A 15735-nucleotide genomic window follows, 5' to 3' on the forward strand; every position below is an offset into this window, starting at 1 on the left:
TGGATCGCTCCTAGAAAATGAGAAACAAACAAAACTAAAGTCCAGAAAATTTACCAGGAAAACAAAGAATCCTTCCCAATAAACAAAGAAGAGCTTTACAGATCCAGGTTAGTTCTATGTGCCTCTGGGTAGGTATATGGTATTCTAATCCAACAACATTCCACTTAAGGAAAGCTGCCATTTTCATCACACCCTTCAGGATCCCTTATGCCTAGAGAACACTAAGTATTATGTACACGCATGGTACATATGGTCATGTGCATGTGGCAAGAGGCCTAGAACAATGACCACCTACAGTTCCACTGTGGCTCAAGAGGTAGAGCGCTCGGCTTGAGCTGAAGAGCTGAGGGCCGCACCCAGGCCCAGAGCTCAGGCCTTCCCCGACAACTGACCAAAAAAAAAACCAAACAACTCCTTTTTTTCTTTCAAAGGCACCAAGCCACGCATGGCCCTGTGCATCGTTACGTATGAGAAGCTGTAGTGGTTGAGCACAACTCAGTACAACTCAACAGCCCTTGCCGGGCTCCTATTCTATCCCAGGAACTGAGGAGAGGAAGAAAGAAAGAGCAAGGAAAATGCATGTCATCGCTGGAACGGGAAAGTAGAAAAGTTGTTCTCCAGAAAGCTTAGGCTAGATTTGGTGCTGCATGCCTGTAATCTGAGCAATTGGGAGGCCAAGTCAGGAAGATCAAGAGTTCCCGGCCACTAAGGGGTGTGCTTTGGTAGAGCTCTGGTGCCGTTGTGTGGATTTTCTGTGCATAGCACCCTGGTACTCCCAGAATTAGCAGAGGATAGAGAACACACTCGGATCACTTTTACATCAACTAACTCCTAAAAAATTGTTTAACCAACCGAGACAAAGAAAATTAAACAACATAAATGTCATAGTTATAAAGGGAATGCAGAAAATGTATTGATAGCTGGGGCCTGTGACTCATGCCAATAATCCTAGCTGCTCGGGAGGCTCAAATACAAAAAAAAAAAAAAAAAAAACAACACAGTTTGGAGCCAATGTGGGAGGACAAATCCATGAGAGGGTCATCTCCAAATAACCAGCATAAACCAGAAGTGGAAGTGTGGCTCAAGTAATACAGCACCAGCCTTGAGCACAAAAAAAACTGCAAGAATACTAGGCCCTCAGTTCAAGGGCAGGCATTCATAGTTTAAAAAACAAAAATGGTTCTCAAGAAAGATGTGGACACACGTAGCAGACATGCCTTAAATCTACCTCTGGAAAGGCTGTGGCAGAAGGCTAATGAGCTCCAGACTAGCCTGGGGGTACACAGTGACAGCTTCCTCCCAAGCAACAAGCAGCAGCAGTGCTAGGTGGGACGGGCCTCTGGACCATCCTGTGGAATTGGGCAGTCACAGCTCCCTGGTGCTATTTTAAATAACTGGAGGATGAGTTCTCTGGTGCCACCTGTGGACTTAGAGAAGAAATGCTCCCTATCAACTTTCCACATTCGTCCTTTCTTTGCTTTAATGCTTTCTTAGATCAATGCAAGTGCTAAGAGCAGGATATTTCAATCTTCTTTTAACGGGAGTGTGGCTTTTGCTCCAGAGTTCCTAAAAAGGTGCGTACGTTAACAGAACACAAAATAAGTAAATAAGAAAGAATATAATAAACGGAATACAGAAGAGCTATTTCCAAGAAAGATCCGGCCCACTTGGTGTGTCACACTGCAGGCTCAGAGGCTAAAGCAGAAGGAGAAAGAATTCCAGGACAGCCTGGGGTGCTGTGACACATGGAGATCCTACCTCACAGGGCCACCACTGCCACCAAAACTGGATCCACTACACACACCAGGCTAGCCCGGGACTCCTCAGCCTACGTCCTCACCTTCCCCGAAGGAAAGCCATGTGCGTTCAACTATGGCTACACTGTTCCTTAGAACAAGATTGCTTTCTAGTACATTAGGTTACTTAGGTTAATTTAACTATTTGTATATATTTTGATATTCATTTGTTCATTTTTATATTTTTATGTGACTAAAATCTCCATGACCGTCTAGTTTTTATTCAAGAACACCACAACCTTGTTAAAAAGAAGATTTGGGATTTCCTGCTGTTAATCCTTGGTTGCCAACTGGCAAAGGAAAAAAAAACATGTTAAAAGGAGAAAGCCTAGTTGGGTGCTGGGGGCTCACACTTCCCATCTTCTCACCTGAAGATTGCAGGTCAAGCCCAGCCCAAGTAGACAAGTCCATGAGACCCCAAAAACCCACACGTGGAATTGTGGCTCAAGTGGTGGAGGGCTAACCTGGAGCACAAAATCTCAGGGGACCCAACCCAGGCCCTGAGTTCAAGCCCCAGGACCCCCACGAAAACAAAAAAGAACAAAAAAAAAACCCGAGGGAGCTCTTTCTGTCCCATCCACACGGTGGTACTGGGGACATCATTTCCCAAAAAGCCAAGCTGGTGCCCGAAGCTAGGGCTTCACATCTTCATTGGGTGGGGCCAGATTCACACAACAAATGAAGCAACCTAAATGTCACAGTTGGAAACTAAAAGCAGAAAAGCTGTTCGCAAGAAAGATCTGAGCAGACTTGGTCCTAACACTTGGGAAGCTGAGACAGGAAGATCACTGATTTGAGACTAGGTTGAGTTACATAATAAGACCCTGTTTCTCAAGAGGGAGGGGAAAAAAGACTGAGTTCAGCGCGTTAAATAGTTCACTAATACTAGCTACTTAGGAAGTAGAGATTAGAGGATTGCAGCTCAAGGCTAGCACACGAAAAAAGAAAGGGCACAATTATCTAAAAGAAAAGAGTGGAACCGGGGCACTAAGGACTGATATCTATAATCTTTTTTTGTTGTTGTTGTTGGTCGTGGGCCTTGAACTCTGGGCCTGAGCACTGTCCCTCAGCTCTTCAGCTCAAGACTAGCACTCTACCACTTGAGCCACAGCACCACTTCCAGTTTTGTAGTGGTTTATTGGAGATAAGAGTTTCACAGACTTTCCTGCCAGGGCTGGCTTTGAACGGCGATCCTCAGATCTCAGCCTCCTGAGTAGCTAGGATTACAGGCGTGAGCCACCGGGCCCGGCTGATATCTATAATCTTATGAGGCTGAGATACCAAAGGGTGGCAGTTCAAGACCAGCCAGAGCAGAAAAGTCTATGAGATGCAGTCTTCGAAAATAATGAGTCAAAAGCAGCACTGAGGCATGACTCAAGAAGTACAGTACCAGGGCTGGGAAGGTGGCTCAGTGGTAGAGCGCTTGCCTTGCATGAACGAGGTCCTGGATTCGATTCTTCAGCACCACATAAGCAGAAAAAGCCGGAAGTAGAGCTGTGGCTTAAGTGGTAGAATGCTAGCCTTGAGCTGAAGAGCTGAGGGACAGCGCCCAGGCCCAGCGTTCAGGCCCCACAGCCAGTTTAAAAAAAAAAAAAGAAGAAGAAGAAGTAAAGTACCAGCCAAGCATGCAAGCCGAACAAGCTCAAAAAAGTTAGAGTTTGACCTGAGTTCAAACCCCAATATGCAGAGGGGGGAGGGGAGAAGGGGAAGAAAGGGAGGGAAGGGAGAGACAGACAGACAGACAGACAAAGACAGAGAAACAAAGAGAACAAGCTGGTGCGGTGGTTATCTCCGCTATATGGGAGGTACAGGTCAGAGAATTGGGGTTCAAAGCCATTCCCAGGTAAAAGTGTGAGGCCCTGCATGAAAATAGGACTAAAACAACAGGGCCGGCGCTGTGGCTCCAGTGGCAGGACAAAGCTTTGAGTTCAAACCCGGGTAGCACTAAAAAGAAAAAAGGGAAAAAAAACAGAACATTCTGTATCCTCCCTGTACTTCACAAATTCATTTCACTGCAGCTGCAGACACGTCCCGTGCCATTCCCATGATTACATGCAAGCAGACGCCCCACCGGAGACCAGGAGCGGCACAAGCCTCCCTCAGAGCGCCCATCTGCCTGCCACCTGCCACCCAAGCCCACACCCCAAAGACGACGCCAGCCTCTGCACCTGAACACAAGCAGGCTTGCCAATGGTGTGTGTGACCCGAGTTATTTAATCAGCAAGCACAATTCACATCAGCAGCGGTGTCATGATTATCCATTGGCAACTCCGCTGAGCACTTCCTCTCTAATACCACGCCATTCAATTAAAGAGGCCTTGGACGGGCACCAACAGGCCATCTTTAAAGGAGATCAAGTTACCAGGTGTCTACTGTACACTGTTCGAGCCGGTTTGGGTCTAAAACAACCTGCATGGGAGAGATGTAGGAAATACCTTGTACTTGGAGGGAGTCGTGAGCAGGGGGGAGGTGGGGCTCGAGCTGGTCTTTGTATAACTGAGACAGATAATCCAACACCCAGCTAAACCAGGCTTTAACTGAGATGGGAGCCTCTTATTCTCTGAAAACCACCATTGGGGGCGGGGGGGGGGTTGATTCTTTTCTGCTTTGAAAGCAAAAGGGTAGGGGCAGGCTTGACCAGGTGGTTCCAAGAAGAGGCAGTGTTTTTCCAGCCTTTGTGATTTGCCAAGCACCGCGGTGTTCACAGCTTGGTCAACAGTAGAAGCAATGCAAGAAAGTTGCTCAGAGCAAGCGGGACGGTGGGTCCCTCTGCTCCTAATCTCTTTACATATGTGGGACACAGGACACATGCAATCTTCTGCAAAGTCCCTTCCCTTCCCTGCTAATCTGCTCTTGAACTCAAGCTTACTGGATGATGTAAATTAGATTCACAAAAGCATTTAAAATCATCAGCAAAGAGGCAGGAAATACGATAAATCAATTCTTACCTTTGGCCCCAACCAAATTGCCCACGACCCATCATAGGGTACAAGAAACAAGGCAAAGTGGGAATAAGGCGGCCATAAAGAAAACTAATCAGATAATAAAAATTGGTTATACAAGGAAAAAGCCACAGTGTAGCTGGGCACCAGTGGCTCACGCCTATAATCCTAACTACTCAGAAGGCTGAGACCTGAGGATCACAGTTCAAAGCCAGCCCGGGCAAGGAAAGTCTGTGAGACTCTTATCTCCAATTAACCAGCAGAAAACCGGAAGTGGTGCTGTGGCCCAAGTGGTAGAGCGCTCTCCTTGGGCTGAAGAGCTCAGGGACAGCGCCCAGGCCCAGAGTTCAAGCCCCATGACTGACAAAAAATAAAACAGTGTCATTACAACTATCACAAGTTAATTTATGGTGTGCTATTTATAAGAAATGTTCCTTAGGACATTTGAAATCACAGGGCCTTGTTTAAAAAGGTGACTTTTCAGCAATTTGCCTTCGAGTGGCAGCTGCACATTTGAACGTATCAAAGGACAACTATGACCCCAAGCACTGACAAAATGGCTCACATCCAGCGCAGCCTTTCCTTCTGGGTCCTTCCAAGAGTGAAGGAAACTATATACTATGCTCACTTAACAAGGAAAATGAGCCAGGTGCCAGTGGCTCATGCCTATAATTCTAGCTACTCAGGAGGTTGAGATCTGAGAATCAAAGTTCAAAGCCAACACGAATAGAAAAGTTGGGGAGACTCTTATCTTCCAATTAACCAGCAAAAGGTCAGAAGTGGAGCTGTGGCTCAAGAAGAAGAGCACCAGTTTTGAGAGAGAGAGAGAGAGAAAAACCTTAGGGACAGTGCCCACGCCCTAGTTCAAGCCCTAGTACAAGAACAGGAAAATGTCACCATGCCACCTGCTTTCTAGCCTCAGCCTTTTCTCTAAGCCCTGGAAGCCAGTGACGGGCAAAAGCAACTCCGCCACCAAACAAAATATAGACTGTGGCCTTCTGTGCAAACCCTAGACCCCCACACGCATGCATTCCAAAGCTGCTCATCAGGATTTCCAGGGGCGGACGTGGCCACCAAAGGGAAGGAGGTGACTGCCAGGAGAAAGAGCTGGGCAAAAACTCCGACTTCCAGTCTGCGTCCCCGACCCAACAGATGGCGTAGCTCCTGTTCAACCCCCCACTACCCTATCCCCACCCTCCAGGCCTCCAATCTCATGGAGCCCTGGCTGCCACCTGGGCATACAGAAGGGGGATGTGACTTTGTTTCTGGGCACCTCCGACTGGGGGCAAGGAGATGAGCAGATCCCTGGTCTCCCGGGGCCATCCCTATCTCAGTGACGGCAAGATCACCTTGCCTCAGCCCCATGAAACAAGACGCCAGGGCTTTGTGAAACTGGCCCACAGCAATCCTACCCCAGCCACTCGGTCCCCGCACACCACACACACTCCAAGATAAAAGGATCATGAGAAACAAAAGACAGGCAGCACCTGTCATCCAGGGGAGGGTCTCTGTGGGAAAGCACTATTCAAATGCGGCTTGACAGATGTGGGCTGCACGGCTCCACACGCAGTGCACAGCACGCCTCCCCCATCCAAGGCAGAGGGACCACACGCCAAGGCGAGGGTGGAAGCAATGCAGCAGATCACTTGGCCGTGTTTTCAAGTGGAGAAGTCAATGGCATTTATGTGTTTACACACCGGACTAGGTCTTACGTAAGAGAGGACCCTTCCAATAAATTCCACACTTTTCCCCCTTTGGTGCTGGGGATGGAACCCAGGGCCTTGTGCATGCTAAAAACACACCCTGTACCTCTGAGCTTTACCTCAGCCCAGGTGCTTGTTTATTAAGACGGCACACTCTATCCTCAAGTGCTACATAAAATGCTTCGAAATGCTAACTAATTCAAGGGGACCGAAGGCAGATTCATCAGCTGCCTGGGGAAGGAGAAGTGTATTTTGTCTCTGTTACTGGGGTTTGAACTCTGGGCCTTGTGTTCTATCACTTCAGCCATGGCTCCGGGGGCCTTCCTATCAGCACAGTTGGAGAAGTGGCCTTCCTGAGGCGGCTGCAGGCTTTTGAGCACCCTAATGTCGTCCGGCTTATGGACGTCTGTGCCACTTCCCGAACTGACCGAGACATCAAGGTAACCCTAGTGTCGGAACATATAGACCAAGACCTAAGGACATATCTGGACAAGGCACCTCCCCCAGGCCTGCCAGTGGACACCATCAAGGATCTGATGCGCCCATTTCTAAGAGGTCTAGATTTCCTTCATGCCAATTGCATTGTCCACCGAGACCTAAAGCCAGAAAACGTTCGTTCTGGTGACCAGTGGTGGAGCAGTCAAGCTGGCTGACTTGGGCCTGGCCAGGATCTACAGCTATCCGATGGCCTTCACTCCTGTGGTTGTTACTCCTGAAGGTCTTCTTCAGTCTACTTATGCAACACACCTGCCGACATGTGCAGTGTTGGCTGTATCTTTGCAGAGTGTTCCGTCGAAAGCCTCTCTTCTGTGGAAACTCTGAAGCTGACCAGTCGGGGAAAATCTCTGATCTAATTGGGCTGCCCCCGGAGGATGACTGGCCCCGAGATGCATCTCTACCCCGAGGAGCTTTTTCTCCCAGAGGGCCTCGCCCAGTACAGTCGGTGGTGCCAGACATGGAAGAACCTGGAGCGCAGTTGCTGCTGGAAATGCTGGCTTTTAACCCACACCAGCGACTATCTGCCTTCTGAGCCCTGCAGCATTCTTACCTACATGAGGAAGAAGGTGATCCAGAATGAACAGTCAAAAGAGCTGCCGTTTACTCCCTTGTAGACACTGGAGTGGAGAGAATCCCACAGAGAAGCCAAGGCCTCTGCCTTCCTGTGAGCTGCGGAAGCTCCTCCAGCTTTTTACAGAGAATACTTTGTTGCCTTAATGATATTCTCCACATTGCTCCTTCTGAGGCTCATCCCCCCTTCCTTCCATTTCTCTACACTAAGGGGTATATCCCCTCCCTTCTTCCTCTCTATCTTGATAGGAGACCTTTTTTTTATATGGCAAACGAGACTACAGAAATATGGTCGGAAAAAAAAAAAAAGACTCACCATCCCTGGTTTGTTCTTTTGAGATACAGTCTTGCTAATAATTCCAACTATCCACCTACTCCCATCTCAAACCACTCTCCTAACTCTGCTTTCTGAGTAACTGGCTCATGCCCAGTCCAAGGTGAACATATATTTTGTGCCAATACTTGGGCTTAAACTCAAGAGCCGAGGCACTGTTCCTTAGTTGTTTTACACTACGCTGGTGCTCTTGGGCCACAGCTCCATCTCCAGCTTTCTCACGGCTCACTGGAGATAAATAAGAGTTTCTTGAACTTTTCCTGCCTGGGCTGGCTTGGAACCATGATCCTCGGATCACAGCCCCCAGAGAAGCTAGGATGACAGGTGTGAGCCACTAGCACATGGCTCCAAGGCAAACATTTTTCAATGCACTCGTCGGTACTTTGAATTTAAAGTACACCTTTGGATTTAAAGCCAATAATCATCAGTTGCTAGGTGACAACTTAGTCCTAATTTTAACTCAGTTACCCATTTGGAAAGTTTCCTTTAACATGTCTAAACAAAGCACCATGTTCAACAGTTTTCTGTCCAAAGGGGAATGTTATCTACATCTAGAATTTTCTTTTTATTAATTAGCACATATTAATTGTACAAAGATTTCATTGTAGTATTTCCACATATGCATATAATATAGTCTGATCAAATTCAATCCATTTACTTTTACTATTTCAAAATTCAGATAGAAATAGTTTTAAGAAAGTTACAACACCCAAGTATGTTATTTAAATATGTTTGGAAATAGGTGTTTGAATTAACTACTTGGTTTTTATGTCTCATTAGGCACTGTTACTTAAGGAATTAAATTCTACTTAAACCCCATAATAGTTCTGTACATACTTTGTTTAAAGGAAAGTGAGCATAGACAATGCCAAATAGGGCTCTAAGTTATGGTTCCCATCTGTCCCACTGAGCGCTGGTGGCTCATGCCTATAATCCTAGCTACTAAGGAGGCTGAGATCTAAGGATCAAGGTTCAAAACCAGCTAAGGCAAAAAATTCTGTGAGACTCTTATCTCCAATTAGCCACAAAAAAAAAACTGAAGTGGAGGTGTGGCTCAAATGGTAGAGTGCCAACCTTGCATGAAAAATATAAGAAAACCAGCCAGACACCGGTGGCTCATACTTATAATCCTAGCTACTCAGGAGGCTGAGATCTGAGGATCTCAGTTTGAAGCTGGCTGGGGCAAAAAAGTCCCCTGAGATTCTTATCTCCAATTAGCCACCAGAAAATCAGAAGTGGTGCTGTGGCTCAATTGGTAGATCACTAACCTTGGGCACAAAGAGAATCAGAGACAGTGCCCAGGCCCTGAGTTCAAGCTCCACAACTGACAAAAAGGGGAAAAAAAAGAAAAAGGTAAGAAAGGGTCTGAGTTCAAGCCCCGGTATATTCTCTCTCTCTGTCTCTCTGTCTCTCTTGTCTCTCTCTCTCTCTCTCTCTCTCTCTCTCATACACATACACACATACACACACACACACACACACACAATTGAAATAAATGTTTGACTCCATTTCTTAGAATTTACTTTCTTCTGAAAGAATGCATTCATTCTGTCAAAAAAGGACATATAGACACTTTAGGCAGAAAAATGCAAAAACACGGTACAGAATTCTTTCTACCTGAAAATAATAAGCCCCAAATTTGAAGTACCTGCAAATACTCTTTTTCTTCCTGCACATAAAAGCACTGTGTCCCTAATTTAATTCCCTTGAGAATCATTTAAGTACCTGCTGACAATGAAAGTTTATAGGAACAGTCAGCTTGTTCCTTTCATGTCTTGGCGCAGTACAAATACCTGCTGTCTGCATTTGTGATGTCACTGCCCGAAAACACAGCAGGCTGCCACCTTTGTATCACCATTAGAGAATAACATACATCTTCCTCATCTGGACCACAAATAGTTTATTTCTTCCTCTTTGCAAAGAGAAAAACTTACTCTATACTGCCCAGGAAACAATGGAAGCATTCAAACTCACTTCATAATCCCAAACCTTACTAACCAGAGGAAATAAAATAAGGAACCCTGCAATTGTATTAGGTGGCCAGGCTCAACCTTGGCCAAGGTAAATAGCCCTTAGGTTCTGTATCCACAAGCAACCTCAGATTGGAAATATTTGGTAAAGTACATGGTGCCTCTGTTTTCTTATCATCATTCCCTAAGTAACTCAGAAAAAGAACTACTGACATACACACCATTCACACTGCGTTAGGTATAAGTCATCTAGACACGATTTTTAATGCAGAGAGGAGGATTTGCCCTGATTCCATGCAAATAAAACGTTTTATACAAGGGGCTGGAGCATTATAGATTGTGGTATCTCTCTCTCTCTCTCTCATACACATACACACATACACACACACACACACACACACAATTGAAATAAATGTTTGACTCCATTTCTTAGAATTTACTTTCTTCTGAAAGAATGCATTCATTCTGTCAAAAAAGGACATATAGACACTTTAGGCAGAAAAATGCAAAAACACGGTACAGAATTCTTTCTACCTGAAAATAATAAGCCCCAAATTTGAAGTACCTGCAAATACTCTTTTTCTTCCTGCACATAAAAGCACTGTGTCCCTAATTTAATTCCCTTGAGAATCATTTAAGTACCTGCTGACAATGAAAGTTTATAGGAACAGTCAGCTTGTTCCTTTCATGTCTTGGCGCAGTACAAATACCTGCTGTCTGCATTTGTGATGTCACTGCCCGAAAACACAGCAGGCTGCCACCTTTGTATCACCATTAGAGAATAACATACATCTTCCTCATCTGGACCACAAATAGTTTATTTCTTCCTCTTTGCAAAGAGAAAAACTTACTCTATACTGCCCAGGAAACAATGGAAGCATTCAAACTCACTTCATAATCCCAAACCTTACTAACCAGAGGAAATAAAATAAGGAACCCTGCAATTGTATTAGGTGGCCAGGCTCAACCTTGGCCAAGGTAAATAGCCCTTAGGTTCTGTATCCACAAGCAACCTCAGATTGGAAATATTTGGTAAAGTACATGGTGCCTCTGTTTTCTTATCATCATTCCCTAAGTAACTCAGAAAAAGAACTACTGACATACACACCATTCACACTGCGTTAGGTATAAGTCATCTAGACACGATTTTTAATGCAGAGAGGAGGATTTGCCCTGATTCCATGCAAATAAAACGTTTTATACAAGGGGCTGGAGCATTATAGATTGTGGTATCTTACAAAGAGGAACGTAAGACCAATCCCCGAAGGGTTTAGAATAATGGCTGTGATTCTAAGTACAGGGGGGGAGAGGGAGAGAGAGAGAGAGAGAGAGAGAGAGAGAAACTTGGTCCAAATCAGATTACCACAGTGGTCTGGGTAAACCAGTTAACCCTCACATTTTACATTCTCCTCCCTTCTTGTCTTGATAAACATGGAAAAGGGTTCACACCTTACCTTTTGACCACCAGCTTGAGGGTCTTATGGGACCCTTTCACCAGGCAAATCGCTTCCTGTCTGAACCCTGAAAGGCCAATGTCATTGATGCCCACAATCTCATCTCCAGCCAGTAGCTTGTCCACAGCCGCGGCTTTACTGCCTTCTTCGATCTGCAACACACAAGGGGGTTCCATGAGCTTCCCAAATGAGCGAATCATCCCTGAGTTGATTCAAGTCCCTCCAGCAACAGGCAAGCAGGAATAGAAAGCCAGGTCTTGGGAAGCTCCTGGGGCCTTGGGTGGGCTGCAGGTGTGAACGGCCCAGCAAGCTTGCCCTGAAGGCTGGTTTGCTACCATGTCGGGGCCAGAGGTGCAATAGCACCCTACTTGTTCCCCCAAGGACCGCCCGGGGCTGCCGCTCACCGCAGACAGAAAGAGGAGCCGCAGAAACGCACACAACTGAAAACATTACATTCAAAACTGCTGCTTCATTTTCTGGATGTTCTTGATCCCAAGCATACAAGGGGACCATTTTTATGATCAATCCTATACCAAGGTTTTATAATAATTTCATTAGTTATTACTATAGTTCAAACAGTATACAGTTACTCACAGAAGGCATGCAATTTTTTTTCTGTGGTGTTCGGGATATTCATGGAGTTTGGTATATTCCAGAACATTGTCCCAACCCTCCCCTTCCAAAACATCATGCCCAATTCGTAGCCATTTTTCAGTCCTGTCAGCTTCTGGAAATCTCTAATGAACTTCTCCTTTTCCTCCTCTCCCCTCTCCTTCTTCTGGGCAGGGTCTTGCTATATATCCTAGGCCCAACTTAAACTCACAATCCTCCTGCTTCAACTTCCCCAATGCCAGAATTAAAGGCATGCGTCACCATGCCCAGCTCGAACTCACTTTCTATGCCTACAGATTTGCCTAGTTTGAAAAGTTCACATAAATGTAACCATACAATAGGTGGCCTTTTCTATCTGGCTTCTTTGGCTTAGCCAAAGAAGCTGTCAGGAGTCAACTATGTCACAGCCTGAGTTCACTGCATCCCTTTTCTTATGGCTGAATAACATTCCATGGTATGGATGGACCACGTTTTTGTTTTTTTGGTGCCAGTTCTTGGGCTTGAATTCAGGACCTGGGTGCTGTCCCTGAGCTTTTTTGCTCAAGGCTAGCACGCTATTACTTGAACCACAGCTCCACTTCTGGCTTTGTGGTTAATTAGAACTATGTTTCACAGACTTTCCTGCCCGAGCTGGTTTGAACCGTGGGCTCAGATCTCAGTCTCCTGAGGAACTCGGTTTGCCCTCATGAACCACCAGTTAACCGGCTGCAGTTTTTGAAGCCACATTTCCTCAGAGTGACACATTATCTGTGTCTGACTCAGCCATGACAGGTGGGTTTTACCTTCTCCTTCCCGTAAACACTGTGGAACTACTCCTACAGAGAGCTGTGACCTAAGCCCTCCACCTTCACGAGGAAAGATTGTGCCAGGGAAGCTCTCATCCGCCAGGACTCCTAAAACCCTTCCTCTACAAAGACAGGCAGCGCGCCCCAACACCCGTCTACGCCGGCAGAAAACATGTGTTTGGGTTTGAAAGCTAGAACAATTTTCTTGGCTTCCTCTCCAAGAGACTGCCTGCCCAGGATATTTACTGTGCTTTATTGGGAAAGTAGTCAGAAAAGAAAAAGCTTTAAAAACTTCCATGGTATAGTCCTAACTTATCTAACATCGCAAATTCAGTTGAATTTATCAGGCTTGAACTTGAGAAAAACCAATCTAAAGTTGGCTCCAGTTTTCCAAGAACAATAGCCATGATCGTATGGAAGTGCCACCATGCATCTCAGCCACAGCACTGTCCACAGAGGCACAGACAAAACTTTTCTTCTTCGGTATGAACTGGTATTCTTTCCGGAAAAAAAAAAAACAAAACCATTCCTCTGGACCCAAGTGGGAGGTAAAACATCCTACAATGTACACAATGTGTCACTGGCTTGTCGTTTTGTGTTGTTTTTGTTCCGGTACTAGGACTTGAACTCCGGGTCTAGGCACTATCCCGTAACTTGTTCACTCAAGGCTGGTTTTCTACCACTTGAGCCACAGCTCTACTTTCAGCGTTTTGCTGGTTCATTGGAGATAAAGAGTCTCACAGACTTTGCTGCCCAGGCTGACTTTGAACTGCTATCCTCAGATCTCAGCCTCCTCGTGCATAGCTAAGATTACCAAGGCCTGTGGGTCACCAGCTGCCATGTCACCATTCTCATGAAAGTAAGTTCTCGGAAATGGTAGGGGGAAAGCAAACAGTCAGTGATTTGCCAGAACAATTTTTATTCTTGTGCTTCATGAGACACGCACTAGAGACCATCAAGAACGAAGACCCACTAAAGCACAAGAATGTGGACTCCCTAGGCAGCAGACACGATCCTGGATCCTGGATCCTGGGTGGAATTCCACCCAGTGAAGCGTGCGTGTGAAGCGCTGGCCGGGGAGATGGAGATGAAAAGAGCTTTGCAAACAGAAAGCACCACAAGATCAACCTGAAAGGAAGAGCACGGCTTGGGAAGACAGCCCAGAGAGCTCTTGCTATGGAGAAGGGCAGGGCAGGAAGCCGAGGCGGGTCCGCCCCATTAGTCAGCCAGCAGAGTGTAAAGTGGGGATGGGCGTGTGGGAAGAGAAGAGCAGAAAGCTAGAAGACTGTGAACTTGGTCTGGAGGCAGAATTCAGATCATGTAGGGAGAGGGGGTGGACTGAGAGCAGCCAAAGAGGAAAAGAGCGAAATGAACAGGAAAGTAACTGCTTCTGGGTGATTAGCCGTCTAGTTACACTCAGAATGAATTTCTTCAGCAACCTCCCACGCCCACCACACACACACACGCAGCAAAATGGTACCAGATGGGTGTGTCACAGCGGGAAACTCTTGTAATCCCCTGCACTTGGGAGGCTGAGGCAAGGAAGACCGTCAGCTCCATGCTGGCCTGAGCTACAGAGTGAGTCGAAGGCAAACCTTAGATATATAAGATCCTGTCTCAAGAAAAACAAAACCAAAAGAGTAAGAAGCCTAGCCTCATAGGTACCAACCTGTAAGTCTCTGCTGCAGCCCTTCCAACAGAAGGAAACAAGGGTCTGAACCAAGAGTTAAGTAGCAAGAGACAAGTAGAGGGAGATCAATGACTGCAGCAGCTACGGTGATTTGAACTCAGGGCTTCATGATCTCCCTTAGCTTTTTTCTTTCCAAGTTCTTTATTGTGATTAAGTGATTACATAATTTCCCAAATTTCACAGTTATTGTGGGATAGTGATGCTTAGTTAAAGTCACAAACACATTCTAACTTTCACGTACAATTCTAGGCAAAAAAAGAAAAAAAAGAAAACATGGGAAGCCGGGCGCTGGTGGCTCACGCCTGTCATCCTAGCTACTCAGGAGGCTGAGATCTGAGGATCGCGGTTCAAAGCCAGCCTGGGCAGGAAAGACCGTGAGACTCCTATCTCTAATAAACCACCAGAAAACCGGAAGTGGCGCTGTAGCTCAAGTGGTAGAGCGCTCGCCTTGAGCTGAAGAGCTGAGGGACAGTGCCCAGGCCCAGAGTTCAAGCCCCACGACCGACAAAAAAAAAAAAAAGAAAACATGGGAGCGATCTCGATGCCGGACTTCAAAATCTACTATAGAGCCATACTAACAAAGACAGCATGGTACCAGCACAAGAACAGTCCCTTAGCTTTTTAACTCAGAGCTGGCACTCTACTACTTGAGCCACACCTCTGCTTCTTGCTTTTTGCTGGTTAATTGGAAACAGGAGTCTCATAGTCTTTCCTGTGCTGGCTTCAAAATTCCACCTTCAGATCCCAACCTCCTGAGTAGAGGCATGAGCACAGGATTATAGGCATGAGCCACCAGCACCCAACAGTGCTGAGACTTCACGCATGAGGGAATTAGAACAATCACAGTGACCAGAGTTACAAAGACAGGAGAAAGAACAATCGGGTTATTTTGTAAGTCTGATGTCATACTTCAAAGTCCATGAATCATGCCCTCCGTTTATCAATTGTAGCCATCTCATCCTTCCAGAAACCAGCCTCGCTGCATGACCAAGCCATACCTTTGGTTAGACGGGACAATTGTCAAGTCACTTCCTTGCTCTGCTTAATTGAACTCTCTCAGTCATTCTACTGGGGCTCCAATCCTTTGGAAAGAAAGCCTGGCTCACCCAGGGCAAGCATGCGTTGGGAAACACCAAAGTCTTCTGCCCTACATGGAGCTCTGAGCGCCTGAGATAACAAGGAAGCCCGCAGGAATGGAAAGCTACCACCCTGGTGTGTCCAGAGCCAACACAAGAATTCCTCCCCAATAACCCCAACTGCAGGTCCCAGCAACTTGGGAGTCGGGAGGAAAGGCCAGGGGCGGGCAGTAGCCAGGCACTGAGGAGGCACAAAGACTCTGAGTCCATGGGCACCTGCAGAGGAAGACGAAGACAGGCAAGAG

At 46.3% G+C, this 15735-nt stretch overlaps 1 protein-coding gene and 1 pseudogene across 1 annotated transcript in view; one reads left to right on the top strand and one right to left on the bottom strand.

Moving 5' to 3' along the window:
* The window catches only part of LOC122095474 (protein Shroom2-like), a 91090-nt gene that overhangs the window by 26024 nt on the left and 49331 nt on the right, over positions 1-15735 (bottom strand). The window contains exon 2 of the mRNA XM_042665824.1: positions 11268-11419. Within this exon, the coding sequence (XP_042521758.1) occupies positions 11268-11419 (152 nt within the window). The remainder of the gene's footprint in view (positions 1-11267; positions 11420-15735) is intronic.
* On the top strand, positions 6790-7519 carry LOC122095475 (annotated as a pseudogene).

The sequence above is a fragment of the Dipodomys spectabilis genome, unplaced genomic scaffold (assembly GCF_019054845.1).
Source record: "Dipodomys spectabilis isolate Male_0828 unplaced genomic scaffold, ASM1905484v1 ptg000352l, whole genome shotgun sequence".
Lineage (NCBI taxonomy): Eukaryota > Metazoa > Chordata > Mammalia > Rodentia > Heteromyidae > Dipodomys > Dipodomys spectabilis.